This window comes from Boleophthalmus pectinirostris, unplaced genomic scaffold, assembly GCF_026225935.1.
Source record: "Boleophthalmus pectinirostris isolate CB_2022bp ecotype Guang Dong unplaced genomic scaffold, ASM2622593v1 HiC_scaffold_6, whole genome shotgun sequence".
Taxonomy (NCBI): domain Eukaryota; kingdom Metazoa; phylum Chordata; class Actinopteri; order Gobiiformes; family Gobiidae; genus Boleophthalmus; species Boleophthalmus pectinirostris.
The window spans coordinates 21,302,161-21,324,765 of NW_026571447.1; the positions used below are offsets into that span (position 1 = coordinate 21,302,161).

Below are 22,605 nucleotides of genomic sequence, written 5' to 3' on the forward strand. Positions count from 1 at the left end.
CTATTTCAAATTGTTAACCCCACAACTGCCACACATAGAACTCCATTCAGTTCGCTCTGACACGGCGCACTCAAACACATGAATCAAATAAAGTGATATGGCCACATTTCACATTATTAAAATATGCCTGTGCAGATACATGTTAAATTTTAAACAAAATATGAAACATATAGCCTAATACAAAATAAAGACTTTATTTTTTTATCTAGGTCAGTTTAGCTGGTGCACCGCACTTGTGCCCTCTATTGACCAGCAGTCAATGTTGTCATTTATAATGATGACCTGACCAAGAAGTAGACAGTAAAACATATAAGGTCAAGTTATAAAAGTGTGCATTGATCCTGTGAAATACTCTAGACTGACTTTATGAATAAAGAGGTACACAATTATAAGCATGTACGGTCTACTACTACTACTACTACTACTACTACTGTAGTAATTGTGATAACCAAACACTGTGCAAGTGTAGGACAGTGACTGATGAAATATAAGACAAATTATTCATATTCATTCAAGATATAGTTCAGCCAATAGTGCTCAAGATGTTGGTTTCTGGCATTCATTATTATACAGGTATTACAGCCTGTGGGCTATGTTTCTCCGTCTCTTCCACAAAGCGTCATCATCTGCGAATAGGGACCTGCTAATCCCCACAGGAACTGCAGAAAAAACATAATTAATCATGATGACAAGCAAGTTAGTTTTTTTTGTATACTAATCAGAGGGCGCAGCATTACACTAAACATGCGCGCAGCCTGCCGGAAGTCATTAGAACAAGAAGAAGACCAACCGGAACCATTACATTACGGAACGTTAAGTTCGTAATGTTCCGTGTCGGAGTCCATTTCGGGTTGGACATTCATTCAAGATTTTGATTTTAGACAGCGTCAACTGTCACTGGCTATAAGTAAGACATGTTTTAAGTACAGCGTTTTTTGACTCGTTATTAGCTAACGAGACAGATTTATATGTTGCACTATTGTATTAGTTTACATTAAATCATCACGTACGGCATACACATGCGTACTAGCTAGCTGGTAGCATTAGCAATGCCGCTGTTAATCCAGGATAATCAAGTATAATAACATCTTATTATATTTAATTACTGTCAATTCAAGCTTCAAATGTCAAAACAAAACTTGTTTAAATGTTTCTGAGTTTGTAGCATGGACTGTGTTCAGTGGTTCGGTTTGAAGTGAACCCAGGTTAATACAATTTCTTGCCACATAAAATAATGTTTAACCTCTTACTCAATTGTTCAGAAATACTTGTTTACTGTGTATGTTTGTTTCTCTCTGCAGTTGAGCTGAACCATGACCTTATTTCATTTCGGAAACTGTTTTGCCTTGGCCTATTTCCCGTATTTTATAACCTACAAGTGCAGTGGACTGTGAGTGTATATCTGAAATGTTATGAGTAGTATTTTATAGACTAATATGATGTGTGCTTGCCCATAAACTTATGCAGTGTTTTAGCAACAGGTCTCTTTATGGGGAGGATAAAAATGTTTAATAAACTTCGTGAAGTTCTACAAATGATATTACAATTACACGTTACTGGCACCCTACTACTACTTTGGTTTGACAAGGGCATTTACACAATTCAAGATTAGAGCCCAAAGGCTTTCTTATGGAGTAAGAAAGCTTTCAAAAATATTCGTGTGCAAAGAATAGAAATCCGTTAGTATTTGGGAAATCCGTGCCTATTTGGCTGTAGTTGCGCATAAAATAAATATTTGTAAACTCTCAAATGAGTCCAGTCGTACATAATAATATATATCATGTGTATTTTATCAGAATACGAACTGAAAAGTTACGATTATGCTTTTATCAGTATGACTATGAACTTCACAGACATTATTTATTGAGCAGAAGAAACATCGATCAAGATCAAGACTGCACATGCTTAAGTTATAGCAGAGAGTAAAAACAGAGTAATGGCACAACAAGGAGTTACAACAGCGACCATCAAGAGGGTTAAGTTTGGTAGTGTTTGGTGTAAACTGGGACATTTCAGCGTCCCGAGGAACTTTTGGTCACATTTCATGCGAGAAATGCAGCTGAGATGAAGGTTAAGACTGACTGACTGCTCACTGTGGCTGTAGCCGTAAATGTTTTAATCTAAACATGCAGAAAATGCAGATATTTGCTAATTAGCCCTGGGATAACGTCACGGCTGATGTTAGCCAACTGGCTCCACTATGTTATCTAAGATATAGGTGCAATTTCCCGTTCAGAGGAGGTTGGTCACTGTTGTAGCTCCTTGTTGTGCCATTACTCCGTTTTTACTCTCTGCAATAACTTAAGCATGTGCAGTCTTGATCTTGATCGATGTTTCTTCTGCTCGATAAATAATGTCTGTGAAGTGATGACGTATTTTTGACAGTAAAGTCCCGTCTGTGAATTCGTATCATACTGATGAAAGCGTAATCGTAAATTTTCATTTTGTAATTGTAATTTTTGACATCGTAACTTTTCAGTTCGTATTCTGATGGATAAAATACACACAATATATTTTATGTACGACTGGACTCATTTGAGAGTTTACAAATATTTGTAAACTGGATTTGTAAACTGATTTCTATTCTTTGCACATGAATATTTTTGAAAGCATTGAAAGCTTTCTTACTCCATACTTTCTAGACAGAAGATTTACAACAGCATAAGACAGGGAAAGATGTAGAGAAATATTCAAGAATGTAGAGGTTTCAACACCCACAGATATACAGTTCAATAGATCAACAACTATCAGTGAGAAACATTTGTTTCTGTAATGTAATGTCACATTTACTGTCATGTAACTTTCTCAACATCCCTTCTACTTTGCCGCTGTCCTTTTACCTGTGTTACAACATTACAAACTCCTCAATGCACAATGCCATTTTTTGTCCTGTCTTTTAACATGATGTTATATTAAATATATGTTTTTGCAGATAATTTCTTTTTTTTTCCTTCAGATCAGAGTACAATGCTTTCTGGAGGTGTGTTCAGGCTGGCGCCACCTATCTTTTTGTGCAGCTATGCAAGGTAAGATAATTGTATTTTTTTCTATACTGTACATATAGTTAGGTCTAAATAAAAACAGGTCTAAATCTTCAGAATGAAGAAAAAATTTTACTGTTAATAGTTTAATAGTCTGTCATTCCATCTGCTTGAACTTTGGGTACCAACTAGAGCCCGACCGATATGGATTTTGCTGTGGCCGATATGAAACCGATATAATGGGAGTTGGAGCTGCCGATAGCCGATATAATCGCCGATATATTTAGTGATGTAAAAATTCACTGTAAATGTTGAATTGTTTAAAAAAACTTAGGCTTGGCTCTGGTGGATTTTAAATTGGGTTTATTTAGACAACATTTATTGTTATTCTGTCTCTTTACATCATATTTACAGACAGTAGGTTGGCTTAATGGCATTTTTGCATCACATTCTAGACACTAGTGATGGGTATTCCAGTTCTTCTTAGAGAACCGGCTCTTTTGGCTCGGCTCACTAAAAGCTGCTGGTTCTTTTGGCTCCCAAGTGGCTCTTCGGATTGTTTTGTTGCAAGGAGGACTAAAGCACGTCTAAACCAGGACTGAATCAGGACTGAACCAGGTCTAAACCAGGACTGAAAAAGGACTAAACCGGGACTTATTTATTTTATGCTAAACTACAGTCAAATATGCTCTTTTTTTTTTTTTTTTTTTTTTTTTTTAATCCTACGTACACGCAAATTTCTCAAAGTTTCGTTTTTAGCCGCTGCCGCTGTCAAACCACGAATCTGCACGCGGCGTGAAGAGAAAAAAAGTGAGAGAAACAGAAAACACGGCTCCCAATAAGGATCAGGCTCCCGTCGTTCGCTTCAAAGAGCCGGTTCTAAGAGTCATTTCGTTCGCGACGGACCCATAACTAGTAAAGAAAGTAGCGCTATTAGCCTTTAGCCGTAAATACGTGCGCGCCGCGGTAATTAATTATATGCGCAAATGTCATAATTCACACGTCTGTTCACAGCTCATTTACATATCAGTGCAGGTCCAGTAGCAAATATATGGCCAATATAGTCACTTTAGAACAGACCAATAGAAAACAGTCTGTTCATGTGCGGGAGCTACAGCAGCTAACCCATAACAAATGACAAAAACTAGCTTCAGAGTCGACATATTTCCAACACTCACCGCTCATACAGGCTCCTCCTCACATCACAAATCCGCACTAATAAATGACCTTTTAATCCAGACTCAAACCGATTGTCCGTAAAAAGAATATAATCTCAGTGTTTGGATCTATGTCTGCGCGTGTAAACAAACACACGTGAGTGACGCGACTCTGTGGTGTGTTCAGGGACAGTACGGACACACACAAATGACTCCGTAGATAAACACTGATGTGGAGCCACATATTAGGACATTTATCCGTCTGTAAATTGGATTAAAGGAACAGAATGTAGAGAGTCTAAACTTTATAACGAGGTATAACATGCCCACGTGAAAAACCGGCCTCTATCAGCAAGCATATCGGCCGATCGCCGATATGCCTAAAGTTGCCCATATCAGCCGATAATATCGGCCAACCGATATATCGGTCGGGCTCTAGTACCAACTGTTGGTCATTAAACAGTTATTTATAAATCTGACTAGTTTTGACTAGTTTATTTGGGCCAGAGTTACAAGAGGTCAGTATGCCATCACTGTCTCAACGTTTAGTACTCTGTCTAAGTACAGTTGTTTTCACTTCAGATGTTATTCTTGGCCACATTTTTTCCAACATGGGAAGGAGGAGCCGGAGTTTATGACTTTGTTGGGGTATGTTTGACATGAACACCTATCATTATTTACATTCCATGTTATGGGATTAAAACCTACCTTGTGTTGTCTCCAGGAATTCATGAAGGCAACGGTAGATTTGGCCGACCTGCTGGGCCTCCATCTAGTCATGTCTCGTAATGCTGGTAAAGGAGAGTACAAAATCATGGTGGCTGCTATGGGCTGGGCAACAGCTGAACTGATAATGTCCAGGTGAACTTTCTGTTCAACTTGGTATTCATTTTGGCTTAAAAGTTACTTGATTATCACATTAATTTAAATCCTGTTCATTATTTTGCATTATTCAGATGTCTTCCTTTGTGGGTTGGAGCCAGAGGCATTGAGTTTGACTGGAAATACATTCAGATGAGCTTCGACTCCAACATTAGTTTGGTGAGTATCTTGTTTAATGCTGCTTAGTTTAATTCTTGGAATAAATGTAACCAGATCTTGAATGTTTTTAGGTCCATTACATCGCAATGGCAGCAGTTGTGTGGATGTTCACCAGATACGACCTTCCTAAGAGCTACAGACTGCCAGTCACTGTGCTGTTGACTCTTTGTGTCTACAAGGCATTCCTCATGGAGTAAGCACCAGACAGACCATCATAATTGATCACTTGCACTTACTTCACAAAGAGTTAACCTAAACCCTGAGTTAGTCACCGTAGTAACTCACTCTGTGAACCTAACCGGGTTCAGGGTTAAGCTAGAATCTGTCTGGAGGACAGCTCTGATTGGACAATTCACTTATCCATTTAAAGAAGTACTGGAAACATTAAAAAAAAAAGATTTAATGATGAGGATCTAATTTTTAAGTGAATCTATTTTCCACGTTTACAGTTTTTTGTTTCAGTTTGTAATTTACAGTATAATGTAACACAACTCACCATTTGTGACAATGTCTTAAATTAGTTTGGTCAAGATAATCAGCTTGAAATCCAGTAAATAGATCAATATATTTAGTTATTTGTTGTCTTAATTTCTTAAATGTATTTAAAAGTACAATTTATGTTACTACACTCCAAATAGCTGAAATATGGGAAATTTTAGTGCAACATGTGGTTAGTGATGGTGTGTAAAATTAGTTTTAAATTTAAAATTGTATTAAATTAGCTCCAAACTTGTGGAAAATAATGTGTTTTAATGCATTGTACTAATTATTTATTAAAAAGTTAACTTAACGTCCTGTTTTAATAGCAAACCTGAGTTTAACTTTTACACAGTCACATAACTTCTCGTCCCTGTAAAATGAAAGCCTCTGGTTTACTTTTGTCATGCCCTCCTCTCTGATGGAGTCCACTGATCATGGCTTTTCTCCTCAAATAAATTCGAGTTAAATAAACTCTGAAACTCTTGAAATAGGGCCTAGGTCTGCGGAGCTGCAAAACCCCAAAAAACCTTGCCATTTATTACATTTTAAACATGCTGGCAGATGTTGGCAGTTTATACCTGAATATTTGTACTGGATATTGGTAATTGATTTATGCTTTCCTGCCTTGTGTGTTTTTTAGGTTGTTCGTTCACGTTTTCCTGTTGGGCAGCTGGACCGTCCTTTTGGTGAAAGCTGTGGTGACCGGTGCCATCTCTCTTTGTTCACTCTTTCTTTTCGTCACCTTGGTCCACAATAACTAAAGGCGCCACAACCACCAGAGAAAATCCTTGTGGACTCAAGACTGGACAGAGGTTCAATACATGAAACAAGATGTTAAATTACCTCTGGGACTTTATAGACCAAGATGGTAGTCTGATTTGAATAACTCCTGACATCTTAAGATTTACATGTTGTAATGATTTGATTTAGTATTAGTTTTTATACTTGGAGTATAAGATGTTGTGAAATTTGATGATGAATAGAGAGATTTCTAATGAATTAAAATTAATGAGTGTTAATGGGACTTAAGAGAATTAAAGGAACCGTATCTGCGCTATTAGTTTAAACCAGTATAATAAATAGGCAATGCCTCTTGTGAAAACTATCACCTTCACTCACTGAGCCGCAGAGGCTGCACTAGCACTGATCAATAATTGGCTGCAGGTACTGGGGGTTGGGTAGTGATGATTCAGTTCAGAGAGACCTTTTACGTTTTAACCACCTAGATTTCAGCATTGGAACTGGAAGCCCAAATGTGAGGCTCATTCCGTTTTCAGAATCATGTCAGACTAAAATGCCATATTATAACATAAACAACCTGGCCATCATGCCTAATGTTTTTCTAATTAATAATAAAATCAGCATTACAGTTGTTATCTTATATGGCATTATGCTTTGGTTATGTTTATAGAATTTAAAATCAAAATCTTAAATATAGTTTAATTTATACCACAACAAGCTACTGCCTGGGGGACAGATACAGAATTACTCCCAAATTACCATAAAGAGAACCTCTTTGCAGGATTATAATTCTGCACCATAATAAATTCAGTATGAAATATTTTGGTAGGAGACAGACCTTTATGTTTCATGCCTTACTAAAGGAGTGGTCTCAAATCTCTGCTAAATGCACATATTTGAATGATTACTTGCTTTGACCACCAGTCTGTAGCCATCTGCTTCTTTTATGTTCTGCTAATCCTCAGTGGGAAAAAAAAGTTTAGCCACAGCTGGTTTATATTAACAGAACTATACTTGGTAGTCTTGTTGTCAATTGTGTGTTGTGTACAATAAAGTAATTTTAATACTGCACTTTTCATCTCCTATAAGATAATGAGGAAATTCCAGTGTTTAAGAACAGTAGGAAACATGCAAGCAATCAATAATCACAATAAATAATATTAGATAGACTAGAATCTGATCAATCAAACTAGAATATTATTAATACTTTGAATAGAGTTAAGACACATAAAGGCTTAAAGGGCACATATTACGCAGTTTTCTGATCTGTTATATTTCCTAATCACAAACATACCTGGAGTTGTGTTTTGTTTCAGTCACATGTTTAGCACACAAATCCTCCTTGTGGATGTCATGGTAGTCCAGGAAGTACTCCACAATGTTTTTAAACTCCATACACCTTCACTGCACTCATTTGGATGATTTCATGGAATTTCCATTGTCTTCTAAACTAAAAGTAAAATGTTTCTGTTAACTTGAAAACTACCAGTACATGGCAGCACAAGGTGGAACTGAGCCTAATAATAATAATAATAATAATAATGATAATAAAGGATTACTCAAACACACAACTCCAGGTTTGTTTTTTGATGAGGAAACAGCATCAATAGACCTACATCATTGTGCAAGGACATTTGAGGGCATTAAAGGTGCTGCTTCTCCCACACAGCTCAAGTTACAGTACCACAGTGTGAAAGAAAATAAGACTCGCAGAAACAAATCTACTCAAAGCATGGATCTCACTGGATCTTGAAATTTGACCAGTATGCTTCCCCCCACCACAGTAGCTGTTTGACCTGCTGCTTGTTTGTGTGTCCTACATAAAGCCCGCTCCATCACTTCGCCCTAAAGACTAAAGAAAAAACATTTAACCATGCTTTTTTAGTGACTGCTCCAAAATTATGTATGTACGTACATTTCTTCTTAATTTGTGTTTATTTAGTTAGTTAGTTTCCAGTTTGAATTCATTGACATGTGGCAGTATGGGTTATATAAATTTGTGAACAGCAGGGGGCACCATCAACTAGTATAAATCCCTTTTGTGACATAAACGTCACTGGTTCAGTGATAAAATCCACTGACCCACAGGTTGGCAATGTGATTCCAGCTCTCATAGATAAATGCTGTTGCTGTGTCCTTGGACAAAGACATTTAACCCACCTCTCCCCCAGTGTCTGTGTACAATGATAAATGTATATGTGAATGGTCAAATTCAGGATTGTGCCCTTTGCCCTCAATGTGAGAGAAATACCATTTTATTATTTGATCTGATGTCTGCCTTCTGAACCCTCTATCATGTTTCCTCCATGGTTTCCTTCCCTTGTCTTGTCTGAGCTTTGGGACACCACTTAATATGGAGCATTTGATTGAATAAAGGAGAAGAAAGCAAGGGCCAGGGACAAATTCATATGACCTTTGACCCCACAAAGGTCACAGTCAGGTGTGGAATAAAGTTGCCATACAGCACACTTGTATGTCCTGACATTTACGAAATATAGATAGGTATAGAAGTACAAAGGTAATAGGTAATAGGTTCTGTGGAATAGCACACCACCCTCACAGCAAGAAGTTCCTGGAGCCATTGTACCAATTACGTTGCAGCATTGTGGTTTGCAGGAGAAGACTAAAACAAAACAAACTGGTGGTACAAATGAGAGCTGTTTCCAAATGGTAATGTGAAGATCTCCAATCACAAGTGATACATAACAATTTGACTTCTGCAGATTCCAGTGAGACTTTCTTGGTCAAATAAAGGCTGTGAAACCTCTGCAATTTAATCTTAAGTCTACAGTTACATTCTGACCTGTTTCTCATCTTCATACATTATATACATGTTACAGCAATGCAACATTTGTCAAAATGAATGAAATCGATTTATAATTTTACATTTTTATATAGTGCTTTTCCATTTTCAAGGTGGTCAAAGCGCTTTTGTATCAAGGAACCACTCGTCCATTCACGTACCCATTTATACACCACTGTATATAGACACTGGAGGCAAGGTGGGTTAAGCCCCCAAGGTCACAACAACCATATTCATACTGGAATCCCACTGTCCCCCTTTGTGTCAGTGGTTTTGACTGCTCAATCAACGATGTTTATGTCAAGAGTGGGATTCAGACTGGAGATGTTATAAATTTACTTATTTACTGCACTTATTACAATTACAGGTCTTTATATTACCTTGAAAAAAATAAGCTTTCTATGTGTGTAGGGTCACTTCTATTGAGATCTGATCCAACGTGCGTTCATGTAATATTAAATATTATACTGTGCAGATTCCAGACATAACAATGGCAATTATCAAGGGGTTAAGCAGGTAGCAGACTCTAGAGAAACGTAATGTAGTGTACCTTCAATAAACTGCAAAATAAACTATAGAATATGCAAAATAAATAAATTTTGACTCGCCCAAATGCACCATTTCTAGTTTTGTAAATGTCAGTTTTCAGTTGAGTGTAAATGGTATTTTATTTTACTGTGGTTTCATATAAAACAAAAATGATGATGATTTAAATGGATACCTTTACTGGATATTTTACAAAAAGGCCATCTATTGAATATTTTGAATAAAACATTTAAGTATCTGATGATTGTGTTGGTGTGCCCCTCCCTGGTCTTTCCCATGGGCTCTGACACTGGTCCAATTACAGCATGGCCTTTAGTTTTACAGTGCGTATGTGTACGTGTGTGGTTTGTGTGTTGCCTGTGTTGTTTGTGTGTAGTGTCTGCAGACCCGGTGGTGCCTGCTCAGGACACCCACCTTGGAGCTTGTCCCCTTGCCCTGCCTTGACTGCCCCACAGGATGCCACTGCACTTTGAGGATCTTTTCTCATCAGCACATTATAGCACCAATACAAAGACGTATGATCTTCTAAAAGTTTCTATCATTCATTTGGTCCAAGTCTCTAACTTCCTCTGCCTTGAACCCTTGAGCCAAACACAAACAGTTCAACATCAGTCGATGTGATATAATGTAATATAATTTTTGCATTTTATTTTGTTATGTGTTTGTCATTTTCAGGTCAGGTCTACATTATACTTATAGGAAGGCAAAAGAAGTAAGTAGACGTAATAATGAGGTTTTAACACATGTAGATAGAATATTAGATTATTTAGTGTGTAAATGTGCTCGACAAAGGTTTTATTCCTTGACGTCACCACAGACCATTGGTGACTCTCCCAGGGGCCACATAAAGCCACTATACACACGTGATGTGCAGATAACATACAGTAATCTAAACATCCTCCTTTTAATTTTCTTTATGTCTCACAAATGTCATTAGACTCAAGTGATAATCAGCAAGTAGACAGAACATACATTAGTCTGGGAACGGGGGGGGGGGGGGGGGGGGGGCTTTAACTTTAAATATTTTTGGTCAGTTGAGTCAAATTTAGCTCATTTAGTTTCTATTTAACACATTTAGTATAGCTTATATCATATAGACATAAACATATGAACACTGTTCCATACCTGTTCATATTTTGGCCCAATATGTCAGACTTTCTATGGGACACCCCGTTCTGGGTGTCTGCTCAGATCCGGGCTGTGGGGCAATTAGCCTTAATGGCAGGAAGCTTGTTAGCGTTATCACTGGCTCTCACAGACCATGGATCAGTCACGTAGAGGGGCAGACCGTCTGACAGCAAGCGTAGGGGAAGGGGCACAGCCTGCAGCCAACTGCCCCAGAGAAGAGCAATCATCTCAGCTTCCTGCAAGACACATTCAAAGCTGAGTGTATTTACAATTTTCAGTATGTTAGAATGAAAGTCAGAGACTATGCATCAATGCATTGTTTTAAGGCAGACCTATGGTGCATGAAAGCAGTCTGAATTTAGGAAAAGAAGTTCCAACAAATACTATTACTATTAAATCAAAGAAATGTTGCTAATGGAGATTGTAGTAGCAGGTCTGATTCATTATTTTGAGAATTTGAGGCTTGATAAAATGGTCTAAGAATTTGAGACTTGGCTTCTCCACAAATAATAAATGTGTATAGCAAACACTTTTTTCTGTACAGCTCATAATTAGGTACAATCAGTGCTTAATTTTACAGGATTAAACTAAAATATGTCCCTCCACTTCTCTATTTGTGATTAGGACTTTTTAGGGACATTCACAAAATGCATATAAATTGCAAAAAAAATAATAATAATACTCAAAGCACTTGGACTTGGACTTGTGGGATTTGGGACTTCACTTTCACTTGAGACTCACTGGAGACTTTCTAAACAAGGTTTTGGTCTCTCTTCAGGTTCTGATAACTGTGATGTAGTGTAAAGTCTTTGTACCTTATTATTGTAAAGTTACAATACTTATTTTTATTCAGTATAACTATTTTTGTACAAATGACGTCATAAAAGTTTAGCTCTATCACTGAGCATGCTCAGAGCCATGCAGTGGGTGCCTGGGTGGGTGCGATGACGCAAACAGTAGCACTCAAGCTTAAGAGGATGTGTCCAGGAAAGTCTTAAATGCAAAAGAAAACAAACAATGCAAACCCCTGAGTAATGTTAGACACAACAAGAGTCACGTAGGTTTGACACCAGTTTTAGGTCGCAGTGCTGTCTCTGGCACATTGACAGTTGCAGTGTCTTTGATTTTATTTACGCAGAAGCTCCTGTCAACATCCGGCACATCTGTATCTTCAAAAGGATGAAATGTAGTGCCCTAGACTGGCTGGCAGTTTGTCAGTACTTAATGTGAAAGAATAAGCTGCAATCAGCACATTTGAGAGATCAAATTAGCTCAATGACAGATAAAGAAATATTTCAATGAACATAAGCTTTATTTGTAGTTGTAGTTGTAAATAGGATAAAATAAGTGGCATAGTTCTTCTCATTTAATATTAGTTCTATAGTTAGTTTTTTATTATTATTATTTTATCAGAAGATGGTATCATAATAACCAAATAAACATACAGAATTTTTCAAAGCTTTGTGTGAGAGTGAGCAAAATGTAAAACAAAACACAACAGGTTTGTTTTTGGAGGAATATGAAATCCATAAAGTTTATTTTTATGAGGTAAGTGACAATGTAAGCTTTATGTGTAAAACATCCTTTTGTTGACTATCAAGTCCCAGCAGCAACCTGTATTGTTTAGGCCTGAACTGATCAAATCATAAACAATAAACTATGAGTCAAATAAATAGAGCTCCACAATTGTAGTGTTTATGTGTGTAGCAGTCAGACCCACAGCTTCCCTAGTGTGTGTAAACCAACCTAAATAATGTTGTTACTGGATGCTTTTAATAACAATAATAGAAAAATCTAGAGAAAAAATAAGAAAAATTTAGAAAAATCTTAAACATTGTAAGGTGTCAAATATATTATTGCTTGACATGATTTGGTAGTGATAATATAGCATTAAAATTAGGGTTTGTGTCTGAATATTCTGGTATTCTGATGTTATTGGATCATCTTTTGTCAAGTTTGTAATTTTTGGCAAGTTTAAAAGAAGGAGATTAAGAGGAAGCAGAAGAATCCTTATCCATTATGAAATGGTTAGATGAGTATTTGAGATAAAGAGACCTCAGAATAGGCTGCCTTGTACAACTAAACAATACAGCTCACGTACATGCAGCGTCAGGCATTGTTTGTTTATTAATTGTACATTGATAACAATGGTTGGCATAAACAAAGATTTTGATGACCCTGAGGCGCCACTCTCGATGTCACTTCTATGTGTAAATAAAAGCAGGATAAATATAGGGACCAAACAAGGATAGAAGGAAGTGTTGCTTTTGAGTGGAGTCCAAACCATGACTATTTCAGTAACAGAGAAGTTCTGGGTGGGGTCAGAGTCCCCATCTCAGCATCCGGCATGAGACTAGAACTAATGCTACTGATGATCACATGCACATAGACACTTGTGTATCATAATTACTGACATATCTGGAGATAGTCTAAAGAGAAAAGACAAGCAATTCATTTACAATGCATCAGCCCAAGCTGAACACAAAGGCAAGTTGTGAAACCATTAGTTCTGTGAAAAAAGTGAAACAAAAAAAAAACAAAAAAAAGAAAAGAATTCAAATAGTAGTTCCCTTTACCATCTCCACCTTTATCATATTTTCTTACAACAAAGGCTTTGGCCAAACATATTAATTTGTAATTTACATGTGGTATGAAAATACTTCTGGTGAAAATAAAGACCAGACTGAAACTATTTAGGAAATGCCCAAGATCAGAAAACAAGTTAACTTTTGTAGATTTTTTATTTATTTATTTTTTTAGATAAAACAGCAATGCTGACTAAACAATTTACTATTTAGCAAAAGGAAAATATATTATCTTTATGCAATCTAAATATATTACTACATTGTTTTGGCTCTGTTTTTTTTTTTTTTTTTTTTTTTTATCCTGTTGTATTGTCTAGCTATTTGTTTGTCCCATTGTTACAGCTACAGGCTAAACACACTGTCATGATGTCACAGAGGTGATAGCTATCTGCCCACATGCACGGAGCACTTCCTGCATTGTGCTGAAAGGCCACAACATGGAAGGAGTCCAGAGTCAGCAACTTTTAATTCAACAGAATTTGGTAACAGTGTTTATCATACCCTCATTTAAATGTTTGCACCTCATTTGAGACAGTAGGGTAAATTATGACAATGGAAGAATATGGTCTTTGCACCATTACAAACTCACTTTCACTCAGTTTGGCTTGGACCTGCCACTAGTTTAACACAATGAACACATTAAATTGGTATCTTTGAGTTGGTACTTGAGCTGAATTGCAATTTTTGCTTAACAGTGTATCTGTGACTTTGTAGTATGGCACACAGTTGGAGGAGGTTGTGTAAGTTACAGTCACGGCACGCGCTGGTTGTCTCTTTGTTCTTCCTGTCTGTCGCGACCTCCTGTCTTCTCTCTGCCACAAACATTGTTTATCCCTGCATTGTTTGTGCATTACATGGTCTATTTCCATACACATATTTCTACTGTTGGATAAACTCAGTCTGAAAAACACAATGTCCACCATGTCCGAACTTCTGCAAACAAGTGCATAAATTTACATTTTAGGCAGTTGCTGTAAGAACTGTTATGTCTTTGTGACAGATACTAAATGCCCAAGGTCATATTTTTAGTAGAGGGTACGCTACCTGCTTGTCTCCAAGGAGATGCAATTGTGTTGCCTGGAATGTGCCATAGTAAGTCATTAAACTTATCTGTCCCCATGTGGACAAGCTGGTGACGCCACCAGGCCATACTATGCTGTGGAATCTGGGTAAAACAATGACATACCCAAGACAAACATGTAGTTTACCCACCACCCAAAAAAGTTACATAGTCATTCAGTGAAAAGAATATGAATTTAAACATTACATATTATTGATATTACTTTAATATTGTTGCTTCCAGAAGAACACAGTGTTACATTGTCACATCTAAAAGAACATCATGTTCAGGACCTAAGGTTTGCACTTGCTTCCACCGCTTCTCTTAAGCTAAACTATTAGTAAGTGACACTTTAGTCTAATCTAAATAGAGCAGTGGCTCGGGCATCTTTTCCGGATGCCTCCTGGACGCCTCCCTCGGGAGGTGTTCTGGGCATGTCCCACTGGGAGGAGGCCCCGGGGAAGACCCAGGACACGCTGGAGGGACTATGTTTCTCGGCTGGCCTGGGAACGCCTTGGGGTCCCCCCAGAAGAGCTGGAGGAAGTGTGTGTGGAAAGGGAGGTCTGGGAGTCCCTGCTTAGACTGCTGCCTCCGCGACCCAGCCCCGGATAAGCGGAAGAAAATGGATGGAATGGAGCAGTGAAATAAAATGTATATGTATAAAATTTATTTCACTGCTCCACTACAATAAATATTTGAGTGAAGAATTATAATTACAGAGCAAGACTTGCGATGCTGCACTTTTAATAACGTGCTCAGCCTTGTTAATGGCTCTTGCTTGCAGACCTTGTTATGAGCACACTCCATTGTAATGAGCCATAATGGCCATTTCTGATAATCACAGCGATAGGTGGCCCCTTCAGACTCTGGATCCTTTGATTGGTCAATCGTATTGCAGGGCAAGAACACTGATAGGCTATCAAAGGCGAGGTGGGAGGTTTTCCTGGCAATGGGCCAATAGAAGGACCCAGTGGAGTTCAAGCTGAGTGGTAGAGCGTGTTTAGATAAATGATGATAAGTTCATGATTGAAAGTAAAAATGTATGATTTCAAATAACTTGCTATTCTCAGAAATTATGGTGCTTTGATTTGACTTTGATCTGAACTGGATTTTTTCATTTATTTTTCTTTTATACTGTCCATAGCACAGTACAGAAGAAAACAGGGCAGCTCCTCCAACTCCTCATGCCATGTCTTGTGGACACATATGTGAAGGCACTGTTGCGTTGTTTGTGTTTAGAAAGAGTTTGACCCCTTTTTTTAAACGATCAAGCGATAAAAATATCACTCTCCATCTTTTCTTCCCAAAGGACAGCAGCCTCCCCTGCTTCATCCGGTGAAGGAAGTGGAGTTGTACTGAGGAAGGGGTCAAATTATGCCAACATTGTATCCAGAATTAATATAATTATGTTAAAATGATACACATTATAAATAAAATCTCAACATTTTGAATTTTTAATCATTAAAGAAGACATTGTATGCTTTTGGGGGTATTAGTATTATTTATTATTATAACATATGCATATCATCATTTTACATTTTGTTCATTGCAAACCACAATACTGATCTAAAACAGCTTATTTCCCACAGACTAATTTAAAATGAGGATATGAGAAGTCCTGCCTCTTCATAGCAAGCAGTATTTTTTAGTAACCCCTTTCATTACATATGGCTATGATATTTTATAACCCTACATGTAAGTCTGATTTTTTAAATAACAAGCTAATAAAGAGCAGTGAGTGGAGATACGGAGTAAGTGAAAAACAAAACTTTTCACTGTGCTCAAACGTTGACTACAAGACAATGCTTTACCCAAACATGAATCAACTGAAATACACCTCAGTGTAAGTTAAGGATAAGGATGACCTTTAATGGTTGTCTGCCTAAAAAAGTACTACAAAAAATGTACTTCCTCTGTTGCCCATGTAAGAAATGATAATATCTATATATTATAATATATTATAAATTAAGCAGTGTAAATTACATTTCACTGCTTGACTGAAAGATAATATAGTTATTAGCCACTTCATTATAAACTATAAACCGGTGTTTAACAAATTAATTTCTTAATGAAGTATGATCAAGTGTGGGGTAGCGTTAGTGCACTCCCATCATGCTTCTGTCTACAAAGGCACAGCCCTCTCCCTTCCTTTGCAGTCATCTCCACTGCTCATCAGTCCCTATAAAACCCCAACAAGACCCTCTGCTCACCCAAAACCTCATCTGTCAATGCCACAGGTGTCTTTCTCATACAAGCTTCAAGGTCCAGCATTTTATTAATGGATACAATGGTGAAATCTGTAGCTTTATGGACAACAGCATCACTTCTGGCAATAATCATCTGCAGCTCAGGTAAGATTCACCAACTTTATTTCCTACTGTAACAAAATAGGGTGTGATCAAAGAAAAATATTATTTAATATGTAATTATCTAATAGCCAAATGGAGCAAAAATAGACAACCATTTGTTTCTTCTCTTTTAGACGCCAAGTTAGACATAATAACCACAAAGCAAGACATCCTCGTGGGAGAGGAGATCTTACTATTGTGCAAAGGTGAGTATTTTGACTCCCATGTAAACAGAACATACAGTACAATGGTTTTTAATTTTTTTGTAACTTCTCAGCAAGTGGAGAAGGAGAGATAACCTGGCACAAAGATGGAGAGGAAATAGATGATGAAGAGAAAGTGTCTAAAGTGGATGAAACATCCTCTAAACTGCATATTACCAAGTCTACGCTGCAGGACTCTGGCAAATACATCTGCAGATGTGAATTTGAAACAGGACACACAGATGAAGCCCAGACTCAGCTTTTTATTTATGGTAAGTAATTACACTAACAGTGAAAGCAAATATTATCTATTAAATTTATTTATTTATTTTATTTTTTTTGTGAATTGTAATGATTTAAAATAGCTGTTTTCTTTCTTATAAATGTGCCTAACCCTAACCCTAAACCCTAACCCTAACCCTTACATGTCAGTAACTTCCTGTTTTTTTGTGAATTTAGTTATGTAATAGTCTAAAAATACTGTTACAATTACTGCACTATAACTGTTAATGTAATTTGTAAATACAATCCCATAAACAGCTTAAAGTAAACATTGACTAATATTATTTTTATTTGACAGATGGTCCATCATTTGCTGGCACAACTTCTTACCATGAGTTTTTGGAGGGAACAGATGGAGTAGTCCCATGTCTGGTGTCTGGACAGCCAGCAGTGGATGTTGTGTGGCTCAGAGACAAAGAGGAGTTTCTCATGAACAGTATGTCTAAAACATAAAAGTTAATGTCTTTACTATTTTGTATTATAGCAATTACAATCTTTAGGTGCAAGGCGTGTATGGCAGAAGAAAGATAACACTCTTTTCATTGGGCAAGTGAAGAGAGAGGACGCAGGGACATATGTGTGCCAGGCTCAAATAAAAGGAAGGCCAATCTTTAAGTCACTGTCTGTATCTGTGGTCGTCAATGGTCAGTATATAGGCCTATGTTCTACTGTAATAGAGTTGATGTAAGAGGCCAATAAACTAATACCATACACATGCACATTTTTGCAGCTCCTCCAAAAGTACATCTTAAAGAAGATGTTAAGAAGGTGCTGGCTGGACCAGAGGCCAATGTTTCCTTATTATGCTTAGTTGATGGCCTACCAAAACCCAACATCACCTGGACCATGTAAGAGGAAATGGGGACACAAAAGCAGTGCAATTTCACTTAAACATCAAGCGTACACTAGACTAGTGCTGTATGAACACATTGGAGGCTCTGCTACCTGCTTGGTACCATGAAGGTGTTACTGCTTTGCCAGGAATGTTCCTCTGGAACATTAGACTGCTGGTAAACCAATAGCATTTCAATGGACACAAGCACTTTTCATTGCAACATTGGTCATAAAAATTACTAGAAGATGGGATTCATGTTATCTACTTACCTTTAACCTGTTCGGTCCAGGCCAGTTTCTCTTGACACATTCCGGCATCAGCTCAACTCAGACGGTAGCCAGCTCAACATCCTGTCTGTGACGAGAGAGGACTTTGGAGAATATGTCTGCACTGGCAAGAATAAAATCGGGGAGAGCACTGCCACTATTACTCTTCATGTTTTTGGTGAGTAATTCACTCATGATAAAAAGAAAAGAGTTGAATACAGTCTGTGAGTTGACTGAAGTGTTATTTCAGAGGCCCCAGAGGTGTTTGTTTCAGTCGAGCAGCAAAGGGCATCAGTGGGTGACCGAGTGTCCATCTCCTGTAATGTCTCTGGGCATCCCCAGCCAGAGCTCCACTGGCTCAACAAACTTAATGGACAGGCTATAGTATGATTTAATGTACTTATTGGTTAACCCTGCATTTCCCCACTTGTCTACTTATTAAGTCTGATGATGTTTGGTGCCAGGTTCAAGACTCAGGGCGTGTTCACGTGGTGGAAGGTGTGTTGGTAATTGATGACATCGTGCCCTCTGATGGTGGCTTGTATTCTTGTATGGCAGTGAGCATTTCAGGGAATGCATCCAGGGATGTTGCAATCCTCAGTAGGTCTTTCTCAGAATAAATGTTATTATCAATCAGTATCCTAATACCAGACTACATCAACTGGTGTAATAATTGAACCTGGCTTACAGCACAGCCTGGCCCTCCACTGTACATGTCTGTCTCACCTGGACCCACATCAGTTCGCTTCAACCTCAAAACCCTACCTTTTAGTGGAGGAACACCAATCACAGGTTTTGTCCTGCAGTGGAGACAAAGTCCAAATGAACAATGGAAAGAGACCACTGTTCCAGTTTCAGGTAGGATCATCTAACTTGATTTTGTGATGAAATTTAGGTAGAATAACCTTCTGCCAACTTTAGGCTACCTATTCTCATGACTATGCTTATTACTTTGATTTTTACTTATCATTTTCCTAGATGCCCTGGCCATCACATCCTTAAAACCGTACACAAAGTACATAGTGCGTCTGGCAGCCCTGAATGCTGTGGGTGTGGGAGAGTTCTCAGACAACAACAACGTTCGCACTCAGGGAATACGTAAGTGAATTACTATCCATTGCTTAGATGTAAGTCTTTTGTTGTGTTCTTAGGCAAGACACTTCACCCACCTTACCTATTATAAAAGTGCAGTTCTGGACTGAAGAAGCAGCTTGGATGAGCTGCAAAACATATTTGACCAAAATAAACGTTTGTCCAGTTGACAAATTGAATTTCTTCTTTTGCCATAGAGTTGGGAGATATGCAAAAAATTTTAATGTGTCCTATATAAAAAGCATATAGAGAAAGAGAACTTATGACAATACTTCAACATTGCACTAATATGAAATTAATAATTAGATATACATTTTTGTCAGTATTGCTCACCCCTACTACTTCACACTGGCCAGTAGGTTTTTAACAGTCTAACTGTTGTCATCAGCTTTATCTGACTGAATATACTCACAGCTATTTTTCTCCATCTTTGCATCATATGCTGCTGCCTTCATTCATCTTGCTGATGCCAACTTACAGATGGTAAAACATTACTAAAGCACTAACTTGTAATTTTGTGTGTCAAGTATCAGATTTTAATAGTTGATGTACATTTATTTTTAGGAGAGCCAGACAGCCCCATCCTGTTGACCGATCAAGTAAAAATCGAAGGCAATTCTTTCTATATTCCTCTCAGACAAAGTGAGGATGGTGGATCTCCTTTGTTAAACTTCAGTGTACGCTACAAACAGGTAAAGCCAGTCTGCTAAAGTTATACTATGCATTACATTTATTTTAAGACCAAGTTAATTAAATAATGCAAAAAATGATATGATTTTGAAATATTTTGAATATCCATGGAAGGTTTGGGCATTATAAGCTGTAACCAAAGCTGTATGAAAGACTATGAGTTTTCACCCCTCCCAGGTTATTGAGGCTGCTGAGTGGAAAGAACTACAGCTGTCTAAAAATGCAGAGTCAGTCCTCCTCCAGAATCTGTCCTTTGGCTCTGACTATGATCTGGAGGTGATGGCCATCAATGCTAATGGTTCCTCTATTCCTGCTTGCTTCAATTTCACCATTGCAGAGCCACCTTGTAAGTTATAACTGCTGCTTAGAAAGACCATTGCCAACGGACTCAAACAAACTACATCTGTGTTATTCATTTCTTCTTCATTCTTAATGCAGATAAAGTCAGCAGCATAACCAAAGGCGGCATAGTTGGTATTGTGTTGCTGATCTTCTTGGTAGTTTTCTTAGCAGTTGATGCTACTTGTTGCTATAGGAACCATTGTGGGCTCCTCATGACTATTGCAGTAAAGATCTTTGGTCAGAAAGTACCAGGGATGAAAATGCTTGAAGAGGGGGATGCTACTGGGAATGGGTATGGCATGCTTTTGTAAAGTAATACTAAGCTCTCTCTGGTACTTTTCTAAATATGTCTGGTCTTGTTGCAGAGTGAAGCTGAAGGGAATTACCTCTAGGGGAAGCTCACACCAGCTTGCTCAGCTCGCTCTTCAGGCCTCAAAGGACCTGGGACAGCGCAAAGATGGCAGCTGTGACAAGGCACCACTCACCAAAAATGAGTATGCACACATTCATAAATAGACCTTCAAGAGTTTAGTCAGATGGTAAATATGTTATTTTAAATGCCCCAGTGACATTGAAGGATTGTATTGTACAAATTGTACCTTACCTTACTTTACTTGCTTCATGTGCTTTTGCATTGAGCGTTTATTTGGCTTGTATGTGTATTTTAAACATAGTTTAATTATATAGTATATAATAATATTATAACCTAACCTAAATGATTTTCTTTTCATATATTTTTTTCTTAAGGAAAAAACCAGCTGGTCGTGAGCTGTCCAATGCAGATGCATAAGATCTGAAACAGAGGAGAGATCACCATCCTCCAGTCTGAACTGCTGCTACTTGATCAAACTGCTCCTGTACCAGTCCTTAACAGACAGCAGTGCCTCCGGGTGTTGTAATGATTAACTTGATGAAAATGGACATTTACTTTAATGCATGTGTTATGGGTAAATTTCACTCTTACACAGCACAATGTTGTGTAGGCTAAGGCTGATAACAGTATTCACTGTACACACCTTTTTGCCCAAAAATGCTTGGCTTTATATTCAGTGTTTATCTTTAATATTTGTAACAACAATTGTGTACAACTTCTAAGTTAAGGATTATTCGTGAATTATTACTGTTTAATTTTGAAGTTTGTATTTTGACAACACCTGCAAAGCAGTTTACATAGCAATAACTACAGTGGACATTTAATTGATTCATGTCCATTTCAAATATTATTTAGATTTTGGCTTTTAACTTTGTAGATTGCCTTTCATTGTATATTGCGGAATCCTGTAAGTCACTGTAAGTAATTGTACATACTGTACATACACTGATTTTCTAAGAAAATGTGCAGATTATAATTACAGAATAAATGCAGCATGCTTTTTAATATGGTTGTTTCACAGTTGTTGTTTTTTGTTTGTTTGTTTGTTTGTTTGTTTGTTTGTTTGTTTTGCAAATTAGGCATATTCAGTTTGTATAGCCTGTGCAAATAGTGTCAAATAATAAGTTAATGTGCATGTGTTACTGAGTATTAAAACAATAACACCTCTTTGAAATTCCACTCTAGTCACTATATAGTCCAGCAGTCTGATCATAATCAGATTTTTGGAGTAAACTGGAAATGTCTTGTAAACAACTGAAAAAAAAAACAGAACAAAACAAAAATGGTTTGTTTTTGGCTGTGGACATGTGTAGGTTTTGACAAGGAAAATTATGCAATTTATCATTAGGCCAAAACAGAATTGAAACAGATTATGTTTAACATTTAGGGTTATTTTAAAAATTCAAACACTATAATAGTGTCCAAGGGTGGCAGGATGCTGAACTACAGAGAGAACATTGCCAGATGGGGCCACGAAGTGTTCCTCAATCATTCAGAACTTCCTCCTCTTGGGACTAGCCTTCTGTTTTGATGTGGAATAGTCTCTCCTCTTCCTCACTCAGAAGATGACGAGAACAAAAACGACCAGAGAAGCATCCAACAGGGAAAGATTATGGTAGTTAAAATAAAATATATAAAAAGACTCAAGTAAG

The 22,605-nt window shown here is 37.5% G+C and overlaps 2 protein-coding genes across 4 annotated transcripts; both read left to right on the forward strand.

The window, feature by feature from the left end:
• The first annotated feature begins 782 nt into the window (after positions 1-782).
• Positions 783-7,471, forward strand: tmem147 (transmembrane protein 147). Of its 3 annotated transcripts, none has more exons than XM_055164268.1 (9): positions 866-907; positions 1,159-1,205; positions 1,302-1,390; positions 2,957-3,026; positions 4,721-4,786; positions 4,863-4,999; positions 5,095-5,179; positions 5,251-5,372; positions 6,300-7,471. In XM_055164268.1, exons 3-9 carry the CDS (start codon positions 1,314-1,316, stop codon positions 6,418-6,420), a joined length of 678 nt encoding a protein of 225 aa, XP_055020243.1. In that variant the 5' UTR covers positions 866-907; positions 1,159-1,205; positions 1,302-1,313; the 3' UTR covers positions 6,421-7,471. The 3 variants fall into 3 exon arrangements, with proteins under 3 accessions (XP_020793088.1, XP_055020243.1, XP_055020244.1); XM_055164269.1 differs by having other exon boundaries at positions 873-907; positions 1,166-1,205; XM_020937429.2 differs by lacking the exon at positions 1,159-1,205 and having other exon boundaries at positions 783-907.
• A 9,220-nt stretch (positions 7,472-16,691) lies between these two features.
• Positions 16,692-21,945, forward strand: ncam3 (neural cell adhesion molecule 3). The gene is made up of 16 exons (XM_055163969.1): positions 16,692-16,873; positions 17,005-17,076; positions 17,148-17,345; positions 17,654-17,791; positions 17,856-17,999; positions 18,086-18,203; positions 18,480-18,634; positions 18,707-18,840; positions 18,921-19,056; positions 19,147-19,314; positions 19,435-19,554; positions 20,113-20,240; positions 20,416-20,584; positions 20,677-20,872; positions 20,946-21,074; positions 21,328-21,945. Exons 1-16 carry the CDS (start codon positions 16,801-16,803, stop codon positions 21,368-21,370), a joined length of 2,121 nt encoding a protein of 706 aa, XP_055019944.1. The 5' UTR covers positions 16,692-16,800; the 3' UTR covers positions 21,371-21,945.
• The last annotated feature ends 660 nt before the right edge of the window (positions 21,946-22,605 follow it).

Excerpts from the sequence above, each read along its gene's own strand:
- tmem147 (XM_020937429.2), top strand. The coding sequence starts at position 1,314 with ATGACCTTATTTCATTTCGGAAACTGTTTTGCCTTGGCCTATTTCCCG. Across the intron at positions 1,391-2,956 it reads ACCTACAAGTGCAGTGGACT|ATCAGAGTACAATGCTTTCT; the intron begins GTGAGTGTATAT and ends TTTTTCCTTCAG. Across the intron at positions 5,000-5,094 it reads GCTGAACTGATAATGTCCAG|ATGTCTTCCTTTGTGGGTTG; the intron begins GTGAACTTTCTG and ends TGCATTATTCAG.
- ncam3 (XM_055163969.1), top strand. The coding sequence starts at position 16,801 with ATGGATACAATGGTGAAATCTGTAGCTTTATGGACAACAGCATCACTT. Across the intron at positions 18,204-18,479 it reads CCCAACATCACCTGGACCAT|GCCAGTTTCTCTTGACACAT; the intron begins GTAAGAGGAAAT and ends TGTTCGGTCCAG. Across the intron at positions 19,555-20,112 it reads CGTTCGCACTCAGGGAATAC|GAGAGCCAGACAGCCCCATC; the intron begins GTAAGTGAATTA and ends ATTTATTTTTAG.